General features: G+C 36.4%; 1 protein-coding gene across 2 annotated transcripts in view; it reads right to left on the bottom strand.

Annotated features, from left to right (window-relative positions):
* Window positions 1-439: 439 nt before the first annotated feature.
* The window catches only part of Rb1cc1 (RB1 inducible coiled-coil 1), a 65,421-nt gene continuing 41,240 nt past the window's right edge, over window positions 440-24,620 (bottom strand). For both annotated transcript variants that reach the window (XM_032906458.1, XM_032906466.1), the window contains 12 exons: window positions 24,207-24,310; window positions 23,842-23,968; window positions 21,869-23,760; window positions 13,254-13,419; window positions 11,565-11,673; window positions 11,237-11,477; window positions 9,912-9,960; window positions 8,958-9,005; window positions 6,920-6,978; window positions 5,210-5,346; window positions 3,317-3,387; window positions 440-2,514 (listed from right to left, as the gene is read on the bottom strand). In XM_032906458.1, coding sequence (XP_032762349.1) covers window positions 2,437-2,514; window positions 3,317-3,387; window positions 5,210-5,346; window positions 6,920-6,978; window positions 8,958-9,005; window positions 9,912-9,960; window positions 11,237-11,477; window positions 11,565-11,673; window positions 13,254-13,419; window positions 21,869-23,760; window positions 23,842-23,968; window positions 24,207-24,310 — 3,081 coding nt within the window. In that variant the 3' untranslated portion in view covers window positions 440-2,436. The remainder of the gene's footprint in view (window positions 2,515-3,316; window positions 3,388-5,209; window positions 5,347-6,919; window positions 6,979-8,957; window positions 9,006-9,911; window positions 9,961-11,236; window positions 11,478-11,564; window positions 11,674-13,253; window positions 13,420-21,868; window positions 23,761-23,841; window positions 23,969-24,206; window positions 24,311-24,620) is intronic.

The following is a 24,620-nucleotide window of genomic DNA, read 5'->3' as shown; positions in this document are numbered from 1 at the left end:
AAGCTCAGACTCTTGAACTCTTGCAACAGGAATATATTAAAGAGACAGGGAAACATAATGAAGGGGACATAGAAATTCACGTTAGTCAGGCATGGTGGGACAGGCCTTTATTCCCAGCACTTGGCAGGAGTAGGTAGATTTTTGAATTTGAGGCCAGCCTGGTCTACAGAGAGTTATAGGTAAGAGACCCTATCTCCAAAAAAAAAAAAAAAAAAAAAAAAAAATCAGAATAGAAAAAAACTACATATAATTTAGTGTGACACGACAAAACTACAAAACATTATGGTTACAATATATTTTTTAAAACACAATTTTTATACCTTATTCACTTTTTCAAAACAATAAAATATTAATTTTAGTTCTGTATACTGTTTTCTTTGAGACAACACAGGGTCTTCTCTTGCTTCAAATGCTTGAGTGCTGGATTTATAGGCGTGAGCCAGGCATATATAATTTTATTATCAAATTACCACTGTCACAATAAACATATGTAACATAAGCATTCTTAAAAAGTTGACAGTAAAAACCTTCAGATGTTGCCTTTCCCTGTTGCTCAAGTACTCCTGCCTCAGCCTTTTGTGATACTGGAACCATATGTGGCCCCTATAAAGCTACATTTTTGTCCCCCTCAAGACTATACTGAAAAAAGAAACCTTTACAGCAATTAACGTTTGTTGAGTATTGAACACGTTCCTAAAAATTATTTGCACTGAAAGTGTAAACTATATCACAAAGGTTCCATTACCCTGTTTTAAGTATCAGTCAAATAATCGTTTATGGAACTTTAAGTCATATCTAACCAAGTCCGAAAGTCAGACATTCTAGCTGCAAAGTTCATATTGCTTTTAATTGTGTAAAACCAAGAACTCAATGAATTTAGGTTTTTGGAAATGTTTTGTTTTCCTTCTAACAAAATCATTTTAGTTCTTACTTGCTTGAAACGTTATGTCTGAACACTGCTAGATGAATATGAAAGCACTATGTAACAAAAACAATTAACGACCACAACATTAAAGCTCAGTATTAACAAAAGAGATTTAGTGTGTCAGAACACAAAATAATTCCACGCATTAAACCATATATTAAATCTGAAGAGCACCAATTAAGAATAAAGTCATTTGTTACACTTGTAGTCTATATATAAAGATGTAATTGAAGGATTGAATAGAAACGTAATTAATGAATTGTTCGTTTATTCATTAATATGTTGTTGAATTAGGTATTCTATACACTATATTTATGCCATTTTTGTTCTACTAGATTACATATTTATAAAAATATCCAACTTATTTTTATGAAGAAATTAAATATTTCTGAAAAAGAATCATTTTATTACTGTTCTCTAACAATAACCCTGAAGAAACTCCTTTCCAATCAATAGCTACGTCAACATCTTTGTTCAGTGCCAGCTTCTAAACCTTGAGTTTACATGGTTCTGTTCCACAGAACACCACTTCACCCTGTTACATAGGATACAAACAACATTTTTGTAATAAACAAGTTTCTCTCTGATACAGAACACTTTTTTCACCTTTCCCAGCAATCACGCAATATATTAAAAATGTAACCTTCAAAAGGCACACGCATTTACACTTTCAATTCTTTATTGTCTTAAAATTATACAGGTCCTTTACAATACAGAATTTTGTTATTTAAATGACCTCTAAATGTTAATGTACAATGAATATCTTCTTCTGAAGCTCAACCATGAATTACGAGTTCATCAATATGATTATTTTAAACAGTCCTAAGATGCTGAGAGGTCTGAGACCTGTACTTGAAAAGATCAGTGGTACAGACTTTTCCTCCCTGGAGACCGGATGATCTGTGTGAAAAGTGCTTTTGAAGATTGCTCATTATGTATGGTCGATCTTAAAGTCAGTCAAATTACACTTTTTTTTTTTTGAAACATTAAAGGGTATTTTTTTTAAAAATGAACAAATTTTCTTTAGCAGTCTTCTGAGGCAAACTCAAAATTACGATTATCTGCATGCAATAACACTCCTCTTTAAATAGTTTGGAAGGATTTATACATTTTATAAAGAACATGTTAAAGAGTGCAAGGACTCTTAAAATCACAAGAGGACAAATGCTGGTAACAACACTGGTAACTACTCAGCTAATGTTTATTAACAGGCAATTAATGAGGCTAGTCACAAGCCACAGTTCAGGCTCTGCCCTTGGAAACATCTACTTTGGTCCGCATTTCTAGTTATTTGGGTGGAAACAAAACAAAACCATTTTGATTCAGCCAAGAATTTAATAAATTTATTGTTCCTAAGATGTAGTCACTTAAAAGGTAAGTGTAGTTCACCAATGAAGTATGTTGTCATGTTTACTTTTGTAAAAAAGGATGGCCAGTTGTTTTTGGAGTGGTTTATCAGCACTGAAGGACAAATCAGAAAATGGTATCAGATGTAGAGACTTTTTCTGTGGCTATACTTTCTTATTCCATGACACAGCTTTCACTCTGTAAAACTTTGTCCCCAAAGGAACTTTAAATCTGTTTTGTGCCTAAGAAGGAAAGGGAAAAAAAAAGGAGTCACTGAATGACTGAACCAAATTAAACAAGCACCATTCTACCATACGGTTTACTGCTAGAGTATTGCTAGAGTATTGGAGACGGGTTGAGGGAGAGTCTCTACTTTGTACCAAACTATAAACATAGGCTCCTGACTAGTGAGAATATATTAGGTAACTCGTATTATCGAGTGTTGGGTGTAGGGAGGATGCTGTAGCTATCCTATCCCCTTCCCTCTAGATCACAGATCAGTCTTACTATACCCTGGATGGCCTGGCACTCATGATGCAGACAAGACTGGCTTCAAATTTGTAGCATCCCTCCTTCGCCTGACTTACAAAGGCTGTAATATATTCATAGCCCGAGATGGCCTGGAACTATATGGATCTTCTGTCTCTGCCTTGGTTTCAAGTGCTTTGGCTAGAGGTATACTACCAACCCTGGCTTGTCAGTTTCATTCTAGCCTCCAAATAAAAACTAGAGTGCATCTTTCATCAATGGTGTAGCATATAAAAATGAGCACAGACCAACTGTACAAGTAAAGTTCATTGCTGCTTCTAGTTATACAGTGTGCTTTCAATGTAAGTTACACTGGTTGTTCTCCTTTATAGGTGAATGGACTGTTGGCAATCTACCTCTTCTATCTAAAGATGATAGCAATATTTACTAGGTTTCTGTCTTAAACTCAATTTAATAAAATTATAAAGCTCTAAGTGAACAAAAATCAGAAAATATTACTAACCACTTCCATATAATAAAATTCCTAGGTTTACCATTATGGGGTATAGCTCTTACCTTTTTGGCTTGACAGTATTCCTTTTCCATTACTTTTCCAAGGACCCAGGGTCTTCTAGATGCACCTGAAGCTAATAAATAAATTGTTAATATACATTCAATGTTCATTCATGAAAAAAAAGAACTTCAGAATCAAAACAATAGTGATATTCTCAAAAGGATGTTTAAGTAATTTAAAACCAGTTAAGAATCACTGAACCAAAATTTTTGTTTATTGACGAAAAAAATCTATGATGTGTTCCAATATATAAATACGTGTGCTTTTTAAAATGCACATTATTCAAGGAACACCAGTAATCTAAGCAGGAGTCACGAACCAATAACTAACTCAACACTGCCACCTACTGAAGGAACTATAACTTGCGACCTCCAGACAGGAATGGCAGCCCTTCAGTGTGTGTAAGAACCACAGTGCCTACCCTAGCACAGCAACACCAACACAACTCAGTGAGCAATTAATAATAAAAACCAAATGAAGTGTAGAAGTGCAGAGACTGAGAACAGCCAAGACTAGAATACTAATGAGAAGACAAGCACTTTGTTTTCAAATTCACTATAATAGCAGTGCACATTTTCAAGTGTACATGTTTAGAAATACACATAAAAAATACAAATAGGGGAAAATGTTAACAGGTCAATCAGGGTAAATAGGTGGGTGGTTTTTTTTTTTTTTTTTTTTTTGCCTTATGAATCTTCATAGTTCTGAATGATCATTTTCATCTACGAATATAAAGAGCTGAGGTACAACTTGAGACACAAGACATTAGGGTTGATCCCCAAACTGTGAGAAACAAAATCCCCCAGGTAAATACAAGGAAACAAGTGCAACAAGAACAAGGCCAAAGGGCAGGAAGATGAATCCCAGCACAGTGTTCCATGCCTGGAAACAGAGCAGTGGGTACAGGGGAGATGAGTCATGAGTTCAAGATCAACCTCAGATGCCTGACAGTTTGTGACCAGTATGGGATATATGAGACTACGTCAACATTCCAAAAAATACAATAAAAAATGCTGCCTATTTCCTAAATTTCAAGGTGAAAACAAATTATCTTCTCACTTTTCATGATTATGTAACTGCTGTCCCTAAATAGGTCATCCACCAAAAGCCATGATGGAGTAGTCAAGTGACACTGCCCTAGCCCAAGGATGGGGATTTATGTACAAGTCAGTCCATATAAGAACATCAGATCATGTGGGGAAACTGACTTTCCTTTTCTTTTCTTTGTTATTTGAACAGGATTTCTCTTTGTAATCCTGGTTGTCCTGGAACTCCGAGGTCTAGCCGTATCTGCTGAGACTGAGTACTAGAATTAAAGGCATGCCGTGTTCCACCACACTTGGCTTGGTAAACGGATTTTCTAAGCAGTTCTATTTAGTCTAAGAATCCCAGAATAACCATTTTCTTCTCTTTGAACTCTTTAATGAACCAAAAACTAATAGGTATTGTTGAATAAAGAAAGCTCAGTTTCTACAAAACAAAACTCCATAAAACAATAATGATGATGATGAATCAATGAACAAATGAACAAGGTAGGAAAACAAATCATAAATAGTACAGGGAAGGCACTACACCTAAACTAGTTATTTGACAAACACTGGCAATATCTTTGAACAAAAAAAAAGCATATACTAATTGTCAAAGAAATGAACACCAAAATTCTGACAGAAATATTGCAATTACTAGGTTATATCATGTTTGAATATATATGCAGTCTGAGCAGTTAATCTACTGTAGAATACTATATTCAAACTTAGAATTATCAATTAAGTCCATAAAAATATGTGGCTAGTGTAGATTTCATTTTAAAAAAGGCAGATTTTCCTAATGACTTAACTTGGGTATAGAATACACAACAGGAAGGATGCGTTTTTTAGAAATGTGTGTGCACTTACCTCCCTCACCTGGTTTGAGATCCAGGGCAGGAAGAGACTCTGAATGCAGAAAATACAAAGTAGGACTAACAGTAAACAACACATAATTGTCATGCCGCTCATCTAGGATGATGAGAACCAAATCTCCCACCTGAAAACTAAGAAGAGGTAGGTTATTGTCCTAGAGAGCGCTAATCACGTGACACAAACTTGAGAGTCAGCTGGCTCAGTGTCTGTGGGTTCTATACTCTCTGCTTGCGTGGGGAAGGAAAAATACCTAGTCATAAGTTAATTTTTTTCTCTAATCTTTCATTCCTGGAATTTCAATTCTTCGATGTGTTACTCTTTATTTCAAAAGAAATACAAATACACACATGTGCTGAATCAGGCCGTAGAAAGGCACAATACAGATCTATTTAAATAGCAGGTGAAGAAATAGTTACAACTACCTATGAGCGTCTATCTCTCAAACTATGCTCAAAACATTTACAGGTTCTGAAGATCAGCCTCAGATTTAGTTACCAAAGTAATTTTATGTGCTAGGTTCTCCAGCTGACAAAGTCAACTAACTATGAAACCTTTTTCCCTTCCCTTTTTTGAGACAGGGTCTTGCTACGTGGAATAGGCTGGCCTTTGACTTGAAATCATCTTTTGTCTTTACTTTCTCAGCACTGGGATTCTAGTGGAAGCACAGTCTAGGAAGTTTTAAATGCAGCTACAATGATGTGGTAAGCAGCGTTTTGACTGAACACCAAACCTAATATATTAAAAGGAGGTAAAGGATCTTTTGCGGCTGTAATGCTAATAAGCTCGTCTCTAATCTTCCAAAGACTACTGATTTGATACAGAGCTGGTGTTAAGCTGACAGCTATCCTGCCACTTCATCAGTTAGAAAAGATAAAACTGAGATGCTAGGGCCAGAACAAGGATATCTGAGATTCATAAAAAACACAAGACAAATAAAACAAAACAAAGAAAAACTCTTCAAACCAATTAACAATGAAGATCTACTATAAATAAAAATAAGGGTCCTCACAAATACTTAATCTAGAAGTCAAGTCCTGTGATTCACCCCTTTAACCTAACATTTGAGCCAGCAAGGCAGGAAAGTGGTGTGTGGCAGGCCAGAATGGGCTATACGGTAAGACTCTTGTCTTAAGAAAAGTAAAGAAGTGTGTAAAGCTCAAGACTTTTTGCACAACAGGGTTCCCTGAGCTGCTATGGTGCTTTTCTTTATTATTCCAAAGCTCCTACCTACCAAACAACCCCAGGGGAGACAACTACTTCTGACTTAATTTGGTCAAGGAAAGCTAAAACTGTTTTGACTGATAAAAATTTCAAATTATATTCTGAATTTATAGCACATAAGAACATAAAATGGAGAAACAAAGGACAGCAGCTTAAAATCAACATCTTCCATTTTGAAGTGAGGATGAAAAAACTAAGGATGTTTTCAGAATGGACACTGAGCTGAAATGTTAGCCAGTGTCAGGAAAAGCTTCCTGAGTTTTTGTGTGAATGATAGAATCCTAATGGGATAGCTCAGAACACAGTCCCCAAAGCTCCAGGAAAACAGTGAAAAACCTTGCTTTCCAATGAGTTTTTATCTTATCATTATGCACAAGGTATTGGCTTAATGAGTGTGGATCTAATAATCATTGTGACTACAACACATTTTCATTAATTCAACAATTTGACACAAAATGCACAAAATAAGAATGAGATACTTACTCTCTAATGGCTATTTTTTCAGAATGCCTTGAAGATACTGAGGACAAGCTCTGAGACATCTGAGACAAAAAAAAAAAAAGTGGAATCATGCATTAGCTGCACACACAGTACCATGCCCCCCAGAAAGGTCTGCTGTTACTGTTTTAATCTGTGCTTAAGCTGAGGAGGCCACACGAATGTACGTTCATTAATTCAACACTGAAATCTAAATTTGTGTGCTAAATTCCATCCACTCCATTCCAAACACTATCTGGTACAAAGGTAAGGAATCGGAAACAGAATTATCTGACTAAGAAGGCCTAATAGCTTTCAGAGATTTGGTAAAATTACCCAGGAAAGTGACATATGTCCTACCAGTGAAGTTAAGCCACTTTTAACACATATTCAATTTTATTCAGATTTTCTAAAAGCTCACTCTATAAAAAGCATCTAAGCTTGGAGAAAAACATGTCCATGTGTGGGAATGCACACTTCTCTGGATATCAGGTCTAGCTGTATGTGCTAGTTCTCTGGGTCACATGGGAGCTCCTCTACTTCTCTGGTTACTACTATTCTAGGTGCTAGAACAAAGCAGTTTTAAAATCTTTAACTTCCCTATATAAAAACAAAACAACAAAATATTAGTAAAAACCTCAGCCAAATAAGGCTTATATTTCCTTGGGGACTCTCCATAAAAACAATGTATTCAGTGCTGTCATCTGGAATAGGCCACTCTTCTTTAAAGCCTTCTTAGTAATACTATAGTATACAACATCTAATTGTTGTTGTTTGTGTGAAGGCAAAGGAGGGAAGCAAGAGGCTGGCAATAAATAGTGGCATGTGCTTGGCTGGAATCACCACACTCTAGAGGTAGGACTGTGCATTCCATGCCAACTGAACACCCTGTCTCAAAACAAACAAACAAACAAACAAACAAACAAGAAAACAGAGAGGGGATAAACAGAGAGGGGATGCTTCACTGCTACTGTTTGTAATGTGGTGAATCATGTTGACTGTAATATATGGGTATCTGCGTTAAAAGTATTTCTCCTTTTTTTTAAAATCACTGAACATAAGCCTGAAACTATGTCTCCTTTAAAATATGCAATTAGCAGAAAGTAACTATTTTAGGTGCTAGGAATTCAATCTGACTTAGAGGAAAATTAAGTAATTGCTCTATTGAAACATTATTGCCTCTAAAGTGGGCTGCTGGAAGAATTTTTAAAAAGACACAAGTCAGGACAGAGTAGTTGTCTTCGCTGTCAAGATGCATGAGAGTAAATGTTAATTTTCAACAGATTACAAAGCACTCCCAACTCATTGAAGTAAACACACAAAGATTACATGCATAAATATGGAATCCCAAGAAATGGTAGTTCCTTAATAATAAAGACTATTCACTTTCATTTTTTCCTAAGTATCAAAGTAAGGTAGTCAGTCTCCTTTGTTAAATTCTTGTACAATACACTATTTTCAAGTCAAGAAAAACAAGATACGGGTTAGAGAGGTGGCACAGTGGTTAAAAACAATTGCTGCTCTGACTGAGGACTGGGGTTCGGTTCTAACATCCATGTGATGGGTCAATTATCCACATGGACTTACAATTTACACATAAAGTTAAGCAGGCAAAACATTTTTACACACAAAATAAATCTATTAAAAGGGGGGGGCAGGTGATTCTACAATCAATCAAAATGGAAGCCCTGACTAGATTCCATCACTTGATGGAATCCAGTGATGGCCAATGTACAAAATGGCTTAAAAACACTAGTATGAATAAATTACACACATTCTGGGCTGGAACGATGACACAGCAGATTAAAAAGCAGATGCCACCAAGCCTGATGACCTGAGTTCAATCCCCACGCCCACATGGTGGGAAAAAACTTATTTTGTCCTCCAATTTCCATAGTGATACCATGGTGGCACACATGCTCCCTTCTCTGATTAGTAAATGTAAAAACAAAATTAGAAAAGGATATATCCCTCAGGTGCATGATGCCTATACCAAAATACAAAGTAAATTTTTAAAAAAGAGACATAACCAAAAAACTCTTACCAATCTTTGATTTAACCTCTTGTTTTCTTCTTCTTTCAATTGCAATGTCTACAAGGAGAAAGCAGACCTGTGGTTCATCCTTGAATGGTTATTAGCAAGGTTCTCATCTTCAAAGAGAGTGCATGCCTGGAGAGTCTCTAACTGTTCTGATCACTAACCATTTTAGTCAGAATGAGAATACTGTCCTAAAACTTGATTTCAAATCTTGTCATTAGCTGTATAATTTATAAACACAATAAATGCTGCATTTATCCCACCCAAATTTGCTAGTTTGGAGGTGGAATCGGCATTTGCAACATATTGTTACATCCTGTGTGATCCTAAAGTGTTAACCACAGACCAAGAAGGGAATGGCTAACAGGTTTGAGTTAAACTAGACAGTTTGGCTCTGGATTACTTTCACACATCTGAGCTGGTATACAACAGAGACACTGGTAAACATCATCACGACCCAAAGAATGAAACTAGCCACTGAGGGCTCATTCTGTTTTCAAAGTACTTTTAATTCATAAAAATTGTCAAATATTTATCTTTTTATTTCTGGTTGAGTATATGATCCATGTGTGTGTTTCTGGGGTATATGATTTTGTATGCAACTTCATTACTTCAATCTTCACTTTTTTTATATTCTTGCTTATCTTTAAAAAATCTACTTTTGTTTTTAAAATAAACTTGCTGAAATTCTTATTGCTATTATATTACTGTTTTCTGAACTGTTAAGTAAAATTTTATAAAATAGATCTTTTTTTGCCTTCTAGAGATGTCAAGCACTGAAGAAGTTACATAGTGAGACCTAATCCTACTAGGAACACAAATGACAGGCCTTCTAAAACTAACCATAAAAAGACTTAATTCATAAATGCAAATCAAAATGCAATGTGTTTAAAATAAAAGGCATTTAAATCTTGTCCCCAGGTCATCATAGTAAACAAGTACTGCACAGAGTCTGCTCACCCGTTCTAGGAGCATGATCCTCTGCTTCTCTTCAGATAGCATATTTTCTCTAAAAGTGAGAGAATGGTGGTTTTTAAGGTTTAAGCACTTTCATGGAATGTACGTTCTGAATTGTACATTCATCAACAAGATTGTAGAAGCTTATCTGGGCATGGTGCTACATGCCTCTAATCCCAGCACTTGGGAGGCAGAGGCAGGCAGATCTCGGAGTTCAAGGCCAGCCTTGATAACTTGATAACTAGTAGAGTAAGAACTTGTACTAACTTTTCAAAGGTAGCACATATTTATCAGAACGGCTGATACTCTGTATTCAAACTTAGACACTTCCTAAAACTATAAACATAACTTTGAATGTTTTTATGTAGAGATAATTTCTACAAAATGCATACTTTCTCAGATATTAAACATTCTTTTCCCTACCTGAATTAATTTTGAAAGAAAAGTATGAGGTTATATAGCTCCCTTAGAATATTACATTGATTATACTTGGTTTTAGATCCTATTGTTTAATCTAGAAAAGTCCAATTTCTCCTTATATACCAGTATTTATACTCTTCTTAGAGGCATCAATAGCTATACATATAAATAAAGATGTGTTAAAAATTTCCAATTGTACAAACTCACCTTTTTGTTAAAAGTTGGGGAAATTGATTGTCATTTCTTTTGTGTGTGTGTGTCTATGCATGCGCTCATATGAATGTGTGCATATGTGTGAAAACCAGGTCAACATCAGGAGTGTTGGATGAGACTATTTGCTACCTTTGTGAGTTTTCTCACTGACCCCGGAGCTCATTAGTTCTGCTCCAATAGCTGGCCAATGAGCTCTGAGGATCTGCCTGCTTCTGTTCCCCACCCCACCAATATAGGTCGAAGATATTAGATGCATGTTTTTATACCTTATACTGAGCTTTCTATATTGTTTCTATATTGTCTATATTCTAAACTGCCTCTCCTGTTCATAGAAGATAGCTGGGTTTATTTCCCCCAGAGGTCAATTTTCCACTCTGGATTAATTTCTGTCATTTATGAGTTTTAATTACCACATTCTCTTAGCATGTCTCTACATTGTCTTTTAAAATTACTTTTATATGAGCTGAAAACAATTAATAAAGGTAAAAATACTTCCTTTCTTTAAAATTTTGACTTTTTTGACAGCCTCAGCTAAATTGTTGAAGTTGGCTTTGATCCCACTGTTGCCCAAGTTGAGCTTTAACTTGTGATCATCCTGCTGAGATTACAGACCCATGACACCAGGGTCAGGCCCAGTGTGGCGCTGTTGAATATAAAAGCCTCTGATGAACTGAGTGGAAACTAAGCCTACTTACTGGACAGACATCATGCTAGTCTCCATTGCTGAATCCACTCTTCCCTCGTCCGTCGTCTCCATGGCTGATCGCTCTGGCTCACCTGGGAGCTCAGGTGCACAAGCGCCATAAAGCTCTGGGGCTGCAAGCACGGGTGCTGAGGGAAGGACACTGCTGGTGCGCAGTTTACTCACTTCCTCTTCAAGCTTCTTCTTCTCTTCAAGCAAACGAGCTCGGTCCTCAGAAAGCGACTCTATCAAATCTAAGATCCCAAATTCAAAGACGCACGCATTACTTACTGAAAACATTTCAAAGGATTTTTAAAAGCATATTGTAAGATAACACTAACCTTTATCCCGCTCTTGCTGCTGCATTGTACTTTTTAGCTTATCGCTAAGATCATTTATTATGTTTTCTTTTCTCATTTTCTCTCTTGTTAAGACTGTGTTAAAATTGGTCTGAAACAATAGTAATAGTCAATTAATTGCACACACTTAGGAGCCAATGCTATGGAAACAAGATTGAGAAGTATTCTTTTCTGGGGGACATTTAGAGAGTCACATGACTAAGTAAAAATGGTATGTATTCCAGTAAAGGTTATTATTTTCTTTATTTGAACTCAATATCTTGAAAACAAATCTTATTTTCTCCTTGTCTGTACTGTCAGAAGAAAGGTATTAGCAAATGCTTGAGATTTTAGGGAAGGAAGTTAAATGATGAACGGTTTAAATAGAGTGCCGTTGTATACATGACTTTTTCTTTGGGAAACTTACTTTCCTCTGCAATCTTGGATCTTTGGCTAGCTCTTGATTACTATACTCCTGTGTGATTATCTTTCTCTCTCTTATTTGGACATGTACAATGCCCTCCTGGCCTCTTTAGCAACTATACTTATTACTCCCAGGTTTCACCCATTCTCATTGCACGAAGTTCATATATCTAATTGCCTAGAGGGATCTGAAAGACAACTGGCAATTTTAATTGCATTTTAATTAACAAAGGAGATTAAATTTGTTAAACATTTCATTTATATTCATTAAACATATCCATTTATTAAAATATAACAAATACATAAGTGAGAAAATGATCTAACCTGATTCTTTTATCTGCTTAATTAACATTTACCCAAAACCTTTTGGAAATCCACTAATGGCAACAGATTTTTATTTGGTTTGTTTGTTTTAGATTTACTTATAATGTGTATATCGTTCTGCCTACATGTATATTTGCGAGTCAGAAGAGAGCACCAGAGTTATGAGCCACCATGTGGTTGCTGGGAATTGAACTCAGGACCTCTGGAAGAACAGCCAGTGCTCTTAACCTCTGAGCCATCTCTCCAGCTGGAGAGAGCTTTAACAGGAAAACCATTTGACAGTTTCAGACAAAATTCTAACAGCAAAGAACAAACTAAAAGTTTCAGGATACCAAGAACATTTGAAGAGCACTTTCTTTGAAGAAAAAAGGGAATGTTACCAATATAACTTACAATGTTTACAAATTAACTTACTTAATTTGTTTACAATGGGAAATCAGCATATAAAAGCACATTAACCATTATTTATTTTCATGAACTGTGCTATTTCTGTAATGTGAAATAGATTATGATAATCACAATTTATAATAAGCAAACTAGACTAGAACCTTATGATAACTCAGGTAGTTGTTAGCTTCCCAGTTTTGAATCCATTAATTCAGCCCCTAATTCATTTTGGGAATTTGAAATTGAGTATATATTATAAAAGAGCACAGTGAGAACTGCAGAGAAAGAGCCCAATTGCATGTGAAGTAAGTTGTGCCAAGGATGCTGCAGTTCTCAAAGGCAGATTTCACATCTATGCAAGTTGATAATTCTTACACAAACTAACTACATTCACGTGACATTGTTACAAGATTTCTTTTTAAAATAAATGCTTTTGTCATGAGAAGAGTCAAACAAACACTGAGATGGTCAACTAATGGAAACACAAGCCACAAGCACCCTGGACTGCAGAGCCCTAGTTAGGCCAGCGTCTCTCCAGCGTCCTCGGACCTCACACACCTGCTGTTCAGCAATCAGAGAGGTGCGCACATTCTGCATTTCCTCATTCTTTCTCTTCTCCTGTTCTTCAAGTTGTTCTAGAAACTTAGCTTTTTCTTCCTGAAGTTTCTCTTGAAGTTCAGCAACTAAGCTTGAAGAATCTTCTCTGGCTGATTCAAAGGCGGGACTTAAAAAAACAGTAACAGATATAATCAAAATATATTAAATATTACACTTAGGTTATTTACCTCCTAGAAACCCAAGAAAATGAGAAGTGTATTTCTGTATGAAGCCTGTCTTTCTAACTGAAAATAAACTATGACTATGTAATATCTGAAGTAACACGGCTGATGACAGCAACAAATGTGGCGTAATCGGGGCTTCCACCAGCACCTAGGAAACCAATGTTCTTGTTAGGCACTTCAAGATTCAGCTTTTCTATCCCTATAAACTGAAGAAGAAACATACCTGATGACTTCTTAGAAAAAAGTTTTACTTTACGTAAGATAAGAGTTTGGCTCAATTTGACGCCTAATGGCAAGTAACATGAAGCTAAAACAGAAAATCTATGTATTCTGAAACTGATTCACTTCAGTCAACTCTTACCAATCTCTTAGCAAGGCAGCACAGATAAGAATGGCCAAGTGAATCATAAGATAGCCCAGGTGAATGATTACACACTGGTTAGTAATCGTCAATCTTTTTTCTTATTGGTTATTTTGTTTATTTACATTTCAAATGTCCCTCTTCCCAGTCTACCATCCACAACACCCCCCTATTCCCGTCCCCTTCCCCCTTGCCTCTATGAGGGTGCTCTCTCTCCTACCCACCCATTCCTGCCTCACTGCTCTAGCATTCCCGTACTCTGGGGCATCAAGCTGCCACAGGACTAGGGGCTTCCTATTCTACAAAACAGAAACAGAAGGAACACTCCCTAATTCGTTCTATAAAGCCAGTTACGCTGATATCTAAACCACGCAAAGCCTCAACAAAGAACTTCTATTTCCCTTATGATTATTGATGCCAAGATAATAAAATTCTCATAAACCAAATCCAAGAACACATCAAAACGATCATCCATCATGATCAAGGAGGCTTCATCAGGGATGCAGGGATGGTTCAATATATGGAAATATATCAACGTAATCCACTATGTAAACAAACTCAAAGGGAAAAAAAAAAGCCACATGATCATCTCATTAGATGCTGAGAAAGCATTTGACAAAATACAACACCCCTTCATGTTAAAAGTAATGGAGAGATCAGAAATTCAAGGTTCATAACAAAACATAATAAAAGCAATATACAGCAAACTATCAGCCAACATCAAATTAAATGGAGAGAAACTTGAGGTAATCCCTCTAATATCAGCGACTAGACAAGGCTGCCCACTCTCTCCCTACTTATTCAATATAGTATTTGAAGTTTCAGCCATAGCAATTAGACAGCAAAAGGAGGTCAAAGGGATACAAATAGGAAAGGAAGAAGCCAAAATATCACTATTGGCAGATGATATGATAGTATACATAAGCAAACCCAAAATTCTACCAGAAAACTCTCTCGCGGCTTATAAACAACTCCAACAAAGTGGCTGGATATAAAATTAACTCAAACAATCAATAGCCTCCTCTACTCAAAGGATAAACAGGCTAAGAAAAAAATTAAAGAAACAATAACCTTCACAAAGTCACAAATAATATAAAATATCTTGGTGTGACTCTAACTAAACAAGTGAAAGATTTCTATGACAAAAACTTCAAGTCTCTGAAGAAAAAAAATGGAAGGAGACCTCACAAGACAGAAAGATCTCCCATGCTCGGATTAACATAGTAAAAATGTCCACCTTACCAAAATTGAAATCAATTTAGCAATTCTGCAATCCCATCAAAATTCCAACTCAATTCTTCAGTGATTCTGAAGAGCAATTTTCAAACTCATCCAGACAACCACCACCACCACCACCACCACCACCACCACCACCACCACCACCACCACCACCACCACCACCCCACCCCCAGGATAGGGTAAAACTATTCTCAACAATAACTTCTGGGAGAATCACCATCCCTGAGCATAAGCTAAACTACAGAGCAATGGTGATAAAAACTGCATGGTATTTGTATAGACAAAAACAGGGAGATCAATGGAATAGAACTGAAGACACAGTAATAAACGCACACCTATGGTCACTTCATCTTTGACAAAGAAGCCAAAGCTATCCAGTGGAAAAAAAGGCAGCATTTCCAACAAATGGTGCTTGTTCAACTGGCAGTCAGTATGCAATCTTAAATCTTAATTTGCTTTCAACCTTTTAAAGATTCCTAAAATACTGCTTTCTCAAGTACTGAAACAAGCCATGCATGGTTCATCCCTGCACTCGAGTTTCTGCAAGCTTTCTTACCCATACCAGCATGGGTTTAATATAGTATCTGGTGACCCTGGGCCACATGACAAGTGGTAAAACATACTACAACAAAATAGAGGCTATTGTGTCATTATTAGAAAATGAACTTCCAGTGTGCATTTGGTTGATTTTAAAAGATACTGAAATGTTTTTGAAATAGAGGTGCAATTACAAACAGGGTTTTTAGTTAAAAAGTTTATGCTTTTAATGTTCATGCCTAGTTTTCTATTATAATTATGGTGGCAATGTACAATTAATACTATAGCAACTGAAATTATGAAGATCACTGGAAATCTTTTATCCATACATCCGAACTTATGGATAAAGCTAAGCTAAACTTGAACACTCAGACAAATCTTCCTCCATAAGCACTTCAACAAACAGTCTGATTTATGACTTCGTACAGATAGGTTGTAATCTTCTATTTCATATAACACAGCATTAAAAAGTGAAGGGTTTATTTAGTTTCTCCTTGGGGCTCAAAGAAATGTTGCTGTGCAAATTAAAGCTTATCAAAGCAAGTATGCACGGCTGCATACAGGAAGTGTTAATGAGAAACACAAAGGCTTCAGGGCTGTGACAATAGATAAAACGAGGCCTAGGCAGCCTGTGATGAGAGGTAATCCTAATCAGCTAGTACAGTTACTGAAGAACTACCCTGACAGCTGAGGTCCATGGCAGTAATTTATAGTAGGCCATAGCCACATTAGATAATCAAGAGAGACACTGTACAGAATATACGTAAGTGAGGCTGCAGCCCAATTCCAATTTTACTGTAAAGCAAATGTTTCTAAATGTTATATGATGGGAAAGAATATGTAGCAATTAAGTATAGTATCATTCAAATTTTGAGACTTTGTGTGTACACAAAGGCAAATACCTATCATTTCTAATTTATTTTTTCTCTCTGTATCACTGTACACTGTGACTGGGGATGAATGCTGCGCTGAGATGACATGAGTAGAAGAGATAGTTCTGGTAAGCAAGCATACACAGCTATCACAGTCACTCTCTCTGAAAAGAGCCTATGATCCACTGACCCAAAAAAGAGTACCTACATGATTACCACAGGTATACTGCACAGTGACACAAAGGCTAAAGGGGGAAAATAAAGCCTAAGGCCTGAGACGGAAGAATTAACACTGTAATGGAACAGTAACAGTTGATATAACACCTTCTGTTCAGTTTTCTTTTTCTAGACTACTACTTCCTGGCTTTGGGGAAGCACAAGAGTTGTGAACTGGAAAAGGAATGGTTGTGGTGATAAAAGGACAGATACACTGACATTCAAACTTAAATGCATACTGGCTAAGATTCTGAAGTGGTTCTGTTTAAGAGCAACTAGAATGAGCTTAGTTATAACTTAACTGAAGTGGTGAAGTAAAACACCAGTAGATTAGGGCATTCCATAGCAAATTTTATGAAGGGACCAATGAAAGGTAGGGTTTTGGGGCATGCTTCAGCTGTCTTTTTAAATACTAAAGAGCTTCCATTCCATACAACAAAGGAGTCTTCTTTTTCAGATGTATTGGTATCGCTTGGAAGCAGTTCCATTCTCAAAACTCAGCTCCTTTACAAATCCTGTCACAGAATTCAGCTGCTTCCAGACCTACTGTGACTTTTAAACTAGGTATACAAGTAAGTTAAAAATCTAACCAAAGGATGTTTGTTTGCATTCTTCAATTACTCAAATTTATTTTGGTAAAAACACAAAAAGAAAGGGTGGAGAATATACCTAATATGGGGGACATAAGCTATTAGAATAGGAACAATAGCCCAAATCTGTTATGGTACAAACAATGAAAGGGTTAACATAATCATCTCTGTTCTTACTATTCAACTTTGGCCAAAAGCAGTAGCTGAAAACAAATCCATGAATGTGCGTGGTGGGCTGTATTAAAGCTGTGGCAGAAGCTCCCACGCTGCTGCAGGACCAATGTCTCAAGTCATACAATGGATGCCTGGCAGCGCAGATATGATGAACTCTTTATATACTGCTTCTATGCACAAATATCTAAGGCAAAGATTAACTCTTGTAATAAAATATAAACGTGCCCTCTCAAGATAGTCCATCATACTATACTCACCCTACAAGTCAGGAGAGATAGGATTATCTACTTGGTGGATGAAATAAGGCAAATGAAGTAGTCACTGTGTTAGAAAGCAAGGGCACTTTACCTCCATTACAAGAGGGATCGTGGCCCATAATGCTCCTGAAACTAAGGAGAAGAGGGGAAGCTAGGGGTGCGCATACGTAACTAGAGAGACAATACACACATTACAAAGTGTGGACAGATTCCTAGACTCCAGCCTGCCAATCCAAGCTATAAACCATCTGCTAATTTTGTTAGAATATGGTTAGCAGGCATTAAACATCTACACTTCAAATCTTGATTACAAGCTGACCTTGCTGCACAGATGTCAGAGCAGTTTACTATGACAAAAGGTTTTGTACTTCATTGTCTTTGAAGAATTATGTAATCAATGCTCCCTACCCCCAACTAGTTGGCAAAGACGCTGGTCTTCCCCCTATTCTGAACATCACACTGATCTATCACATTTAAAGGCAATGGCTGGCTAATTCACTTGTAGGGTGAATATAGAATTTTAAGATATCTTGATGGGGCAAGACATATGCATGGCACAAAGCTTATGAATATTTGGAGTTAGTCAGCAGTGCCTGTGTCCCCTCTAAAAGGGAAAAAGGGAAGAGGTATTGCTGGGCAAGCCTCTACATCTTGAAAGTAACACGTCTCCGCCTGTGTATGTTGTTTTGGGTCATTTACCAAAAACTTTTAAGACTGTCTACTTGTTCAAATTACAAAGCAAAAACCACTCTTTTATAAGGTCTAGATTAGCATATAAGCTTTTTAACCCTTAGACCAACATTCGAGCAGATATTTGAAGTATGGCTAACAGATGAATGATGCATAGAAATACTGCATACTCTAGGATAACCATAAGACCCTAGAGATTGGGAGTCAGTATTTTCCTTTTTGCAGAGTTATCATCAAGTACTCTATTTCTTGTACAGACTAAAAACCTTACCACAATAATCTTCTAAATTACTATGTGAGGCCATGACTGTTTTGTATAAAGTACTGTCTATAGTAGTTACTTTTCTGTTGCTGTGATAAAACATTATGAGCAAGACATTAGACTCATAGTATAAGAGTGACATTTTTGCATGGATGAAGTATAAAGTCCAAATGTAATAGTGCTCTGAACCTAAGACCATTCTGTGACCATTGTCACATAACAATAGCAGAACTTGAAATTGGTGCAAGTATTATTTCCAAAGAAAAGCAACAGAAATGTGGTCTATGCTTATTTAGAAGTGATTTACTTCTACAGGAAGTAATTCTTGGAGGTTAGTGAGATGGCTCAGTGGGTAAAGTACTTGCCACACAAGCATGCTGATTTAAGCTGGAATTCCAGAAACTACATAAAACCACGTGTGGCAGCATAGCATACCTCTGTAATCCAGCATGCTACTAGTAACACGGCAGGGAGAGACAGAGACTCCTAGAGTCCTGAAGGATAACTATTCTGAGTATTCAGTAGTGAATGTTAACAAAAGAGGCCCTGTGTCAAAGTGGAAATCACGGCTGCCCTATGATCTCCATGCATGGCATAATACACATATGACCCTTTCCCCAAGCATTTTTTAAATTAGTTATCACATTGGCCATTGCTGCCCCCCCCCTCCATTGGACTGAACCAATAAGTAAAAATGTTATATGCTACATAGCTGGTGTAATTGCATACTGTCTAATAGAATAAAGGAAAACAGTTTGCCTGGGATGCCTCTAGGCATTACCATGTCTAGTAAGGGAACAAAAAAAAACAAAACAAAACAAAAAAAAAAAACCAAACAAAACAAAAAAACAAAAACAAAAACAAAAAACTAATGAAGAACTATACCACCTAAGAATGTGGATGTAGCTCAGTGGTGTACTTGCCTAGCATGTACAAAGCTCTGGGTTTAGACAGACAGACACGCACATACATACACACACACACACACACACACACACACACACACTTTTTAAAAAGTTAAAGTAAAAACCTATGACAACTGTATTATAAAAGTAAATGTAAAGTCTCCTTACAAAGATTTCAATCTGTCACCAGATAAAGCACTGGCTAACGTAATGAACAAATGGAGTAGATAACAGAAGAAGCTACATATATTTATCAGTTGCAATGGTAATTAGAGAAATAAAGGCTAGTGATTAAATCTAACCACATTTTCTTTAATGTTTCTTAAGGTTTTATAAACCCTTCTTCTACTCTGATGGTTTATGAAGTAAGGTACAATAATGGTAGTTATTCTCAATTTCTTTCAGCTTTTAACCTGTAGAATGGCAATCACTGTAACAAAACAAAAAAGAAAAGGAACAAATGTTCAATCAAGGAAGGGTAAAAAACATCAATTTGAGTCTTACCTTTGAAAACAGAGAGGATAAGGAAATCTTAGGCATGTGTGGGACAAAAGTTACATCATGTGAAACAAATATATTAATTGAAGTGTCTTTATTTGGACATCCAATATGAATAAAGGAATATCGACATCTGACTACTATGTTTAAAACAGGGTACAATGCTAGACTGCTCTCTCCCATAACACTGCTACCAACTCTTTTGTAATCTCATATATTCTTCAAGGCAGAGATTCTACATTTCCCAAAATCCCTTGAAGAGCTTCAAATGTGCAATAAAAGAACACCTGCAAGGTTTGGATGACAGAAGAGAGGCCCAGTCCTATTCTCCAGAAGTGGTTGTAGCCGGTTGTGGCACAGAAACTTTCTGACAAGTAACTGAAAACAACTCATTTTATGTTGTAGATTTAAGCCAATGTTCGCTGCTTTTAAGAGGTTCTTTAGTACTGTGGCAGCTTCCCAGTGAGCCATGGAGAATCAACTTTGATGGTTACTTCAGAGGATGTCTTGATCTTTAAGAGAGCTTGACAAAGTTTCACTAAACATTAGTCAGTCTTTTCTAGACTCCAAAGACAAGTGTTCTTGTCAAGCTTGCACTGCTCAGCTGTAGCATGAAGTCTGTACGTCAGTTTGGAGAAAACTTCCCACTCCTGCAATCTGATCTCTCTCAATACTGGATCAAATTCTTCATCTCCTACTCTTGGTTTCTCATCACTCTAGCTTGCTATCAGCAAGAATCTTGGAAGGTCAACTGGAAAGGCTAAAATTTCCTTTCATTTCATTGCTTTTTTGATCTGTTACTGATCCTGATCCTGTTACCCAGAATAAACTTGCACTAGTCCATGCTAAACTAAGTAAGAACTAAACTCAAGTTTTATAGTACAGCTACTTCAATAATTCTAATATATTCTATTACCAGTTTACCATCCAGTTCTTTAATGGGCTTTTTCACAGTCATTACACTGTTTTGACTTTTTGTCTTCAAAGATTTATTTCCACAAGTCTATTAAACCCTCTTACCTCCCATAAATACAAAAAGAGCTAGTCTAAAATCAGCATTACAATACTGGCAGAAACATACATACACATACACACATACATGCACGCATGCACGCTAACAATACAATACTCACATTGAGAACTAATGATAGGACTAAAAGACAGATTTACCATACTGTGTAAAATCCCACCACAAAATGGAAATACTAAACCCATCTGTGGTAACAAAACAAACAAAAAAAGACATTAAAAATATAAGAAGAAACACATAAGCAAGAAATCTAGAATTTAAAAGAATTAGCTTTCCAACCAGAGAAAACAAAAATGAAATTGTAGTGTCCAGAAAGCAATATTGAGGACCATTCTGCATATTCTCATAAAAAATCTAAAACTCTCATAAAACTCTAAAAAATTATATAGGAAAAGAAAAGCAATTTCAACTGAAAAATTTAGTAAAAAGTACAAATCACATGTTTCAAAAACATTTTTCTGAAAACAATTTGTGTTTCCTTTTTAAGACAAAGTCTAGCCTAAAATTAGTTCACTCTGTAGCCCAGGCTTGACTCCATAGCAATCCTCCTGTCTCAGACTCCCAAGTACTTGGATTATAGGCATAAGCTCCAACGATAGTAAATTTATGTAATGTTATTTTCATGTTTGTGATAAATAGTATTCTACAGGTAAAAATTCCTCAGTTCCTCTACTTAATTATAGAAAAATCAACAAATCAAGATATTATACTTAACACATACATCTGAAATAGTAAATTACATTCTAAGCTTAATACTTACCTTTTAGCTATTTGATTCTCAAGATGTTTAACTTTTTCTAATAACTCTTTCTCAACAAGTTCTCTCTCCTGCTTAAATTCATCTAGTGCAGTTTGAATGGCTTCATCTTTTTCAAAGTTAAGCTTCTGAATTAACTGTTCTTTGTCTTGTTCGTGGTTCATGGCCAATCTTTCCTTGTCTTTCTCAAGGTTCTGTATAAGAGCTTTATACTTCTCTTCTTGTTGGGTTATTTTTTCATCTTTCTGTTTTTCAAGAGCACTCAGTTCTGAGTTCAATTTAGTCTGCAATTCAACTATTTGTTCTTTCAGTTTTTTTTCTATTTCAAATGCTTGGTGATGCAAAGCTGTAACACTGTCTAATTCAGCCTTAAGTATATTAGATTCTTCCTCATGTCTACTGATTAACTCTGAAATGCACTGATCTTTTTCAATTGTCATTAAAGATCTTAACTCTGATAAACCCACCTGATAACTCTCACTATTATCATGAATTTTTTGGTTTAATTTACTTATTTCTGTTCTTAAGTTTTCGGTTTCTTGTTCAAGTAGAGACTTCAGTGTTTCCTTCTGCTGTGTTCTGCTCTCTTCCAGCAAGATCTTTATTTCATCTGTTTCTGCTTCCTTCAGTGCAAGTTCAACCTCTAACTTACATCTCACGTCTGACAAGTCAGAAACCCTGACCTTCAATTCCTGCAGCTGCTGCTCTTTCTCCTGAACAGCTGAGGCATGAGATTCTAGCATCTGGTCAATTTTTTGCTGATTTTCCTTTTTTAATTTCTCCAAAGATACTTTGTGGTCTGTTATAACTTTCTCAAACTCCTCTGTGTGCCTGATGTGCAGTGTGTCTTCTAATTCCTTCAAGTGATTTTGTTCTAGGCACTGAAATTCAGCTCTCAATGACTCTATTTTTTCATCATGCAGCTTTTTCAGGTCTTCTAACACTGTTTCTCGTGACTGCTTCAGTTCTTTAATTTCACTGTTTTGAGTATGCATTATATTTTCCATCTCTAACAACTTCTGATCCTTCTCATGCTGCATGCAGACAATAGCATCCTTTTCATGCTTAATTATCGCAAATTCACTGTCTTTATTTTGTAAAGCCTCCTCAAGGGATACTAAATCTTCTTTCAATTTTAAAATTTTATTTACATTTTCTTCACTGTCTTTTTCTAGAGTATTAAGTTTACATTCATACTCAATTTTTAAAGACTGGAGTTCTTGCTGATGTTTTTCCTTTAGTGTTATTTCTAGGGAACATTTTACTTTGTCAATAATATTTCTTATTTCTACAGCTGTACATTTTAAATAATTTGATAAGTCGCATTGTTCTTTCTGTACAAATGTTCTGAAGTGGCACAGATCATCCTTGATGGTTTGTATACTGATGTGAGAGTCTTGGGCAGCAACTCTGCATTTCTCGAGCTGGACATGTAGCGCAGCGCGATCCCCAAAGCCCTCGTTTCCACGTGTGCTTGTGTCCTGCATGCGCCTACTATCTATTGCATTGATGACTGAAGAGTAAAGCGACTCCACCATCATTTCTGGACTTTGTGGATCACTTATAGGGTTCGGAGACGATAAATTTTCTTCTATCACAAACTCATTCACAGCAGACATAAAATCTGACTCAGGGCTTTCTGCTAATGAATCCAAGTCTATAGAAGCTTGGTGAACTGTTTGCTCTGTGTTTGGATGGGAGATGGTTTCAAAGTCAAATGTATGAGCATCGATGCTATCCGGAGACAGTTCTTCTAAGGGACACACTGCCGGACATAGAGTATCCTGAACAGTTAGTGGAGGAGGAGTTTTTGGTGAGGTAGTAGTTGTAATGCCTGTTGTACTTTCTATTCTTGGAGAAGCAGCTGACTGTGGAGATGCCTGACTTGTGGATACCTAAAACACAAAGTGAAAGTCTCAAAAATCTGTAACAGTGCAAACATCTTATATTAATAAATATATTTAAAATTCATTTGCCTTTTGTTCATTCAGCAGATCTGTAATGGTCTGTGACATTTCATCCAAACTTTGTGCTGCTTTTACCAAATTATGTAGGGCAAGTACATGCTGGTGTAGAGGTTCAAAGTCACAAAGTAAAGGAACCCTGAAAAAGAATGATAGATTTTTAGTTTCTAACAAAAACTGCAAAGAAATTATTTCACTCTGTTAAAAACAATGAACAACCTGGCCAGTCCTTCTTAAGCAAGGACAGGCAAACTGAAAGAAGCTTGTACAGTCATTAAAAACATCCAGTGTAACAAGTTAGGGAAGCCACAAGAAAACAAATCATAGCGTTCATCATTTTAAGGTCAGTTCTAGTCAAAAGTAGTCATGGCTGTTACCTGAGGAATGGCTGCACTTCTGAAGGACAAAATGATTGAAGAAACTGTAAATCTTTTAATGATATATCTGGAAGTTCACAGTCAAATTTTCGAGGCTTCTGAGTCTATAAATGGAAATTTATAAGAGGAAGTCTATAAATGGAATTTATTTTTGATGATGTCTTGCAACAATTAAATCCACTCGAAGAGACTGACAAACATATCAAATGATCATCTCACAATTACAAGAGAATAATAATAAAACTAAACAAAAGACCGTGCAAACATGACAGAGCACGCTAGCTCTATGCAGCTTTAATCGTCTGGAAACTGAGTTCTTGGTGGTAACCAGCAGGCTTGTTCTTTAGCACCATTCTATAGACATCCTAGTATCTCACCAACACTAAATGGCGCCATGTTACACCGGGAGACGCT

This window comes from Rattus rattus, chromosome 1 (assembly GCF_011064425.1).
Source record: "Rattus rattus isolate New Zealand chromosome 1, Rrattus_CSIRO_v1, whole genome shotgun sequence".
NCBI classification, from domain to species: Eukaryota; Metazoa; Chordata; class Mammalia; order Rodentia; family Muridae; genus Rattus; species Rattus rattus.
This window is presented reverse-complemented; position numbering and strand designations above follow the sequence as displayed.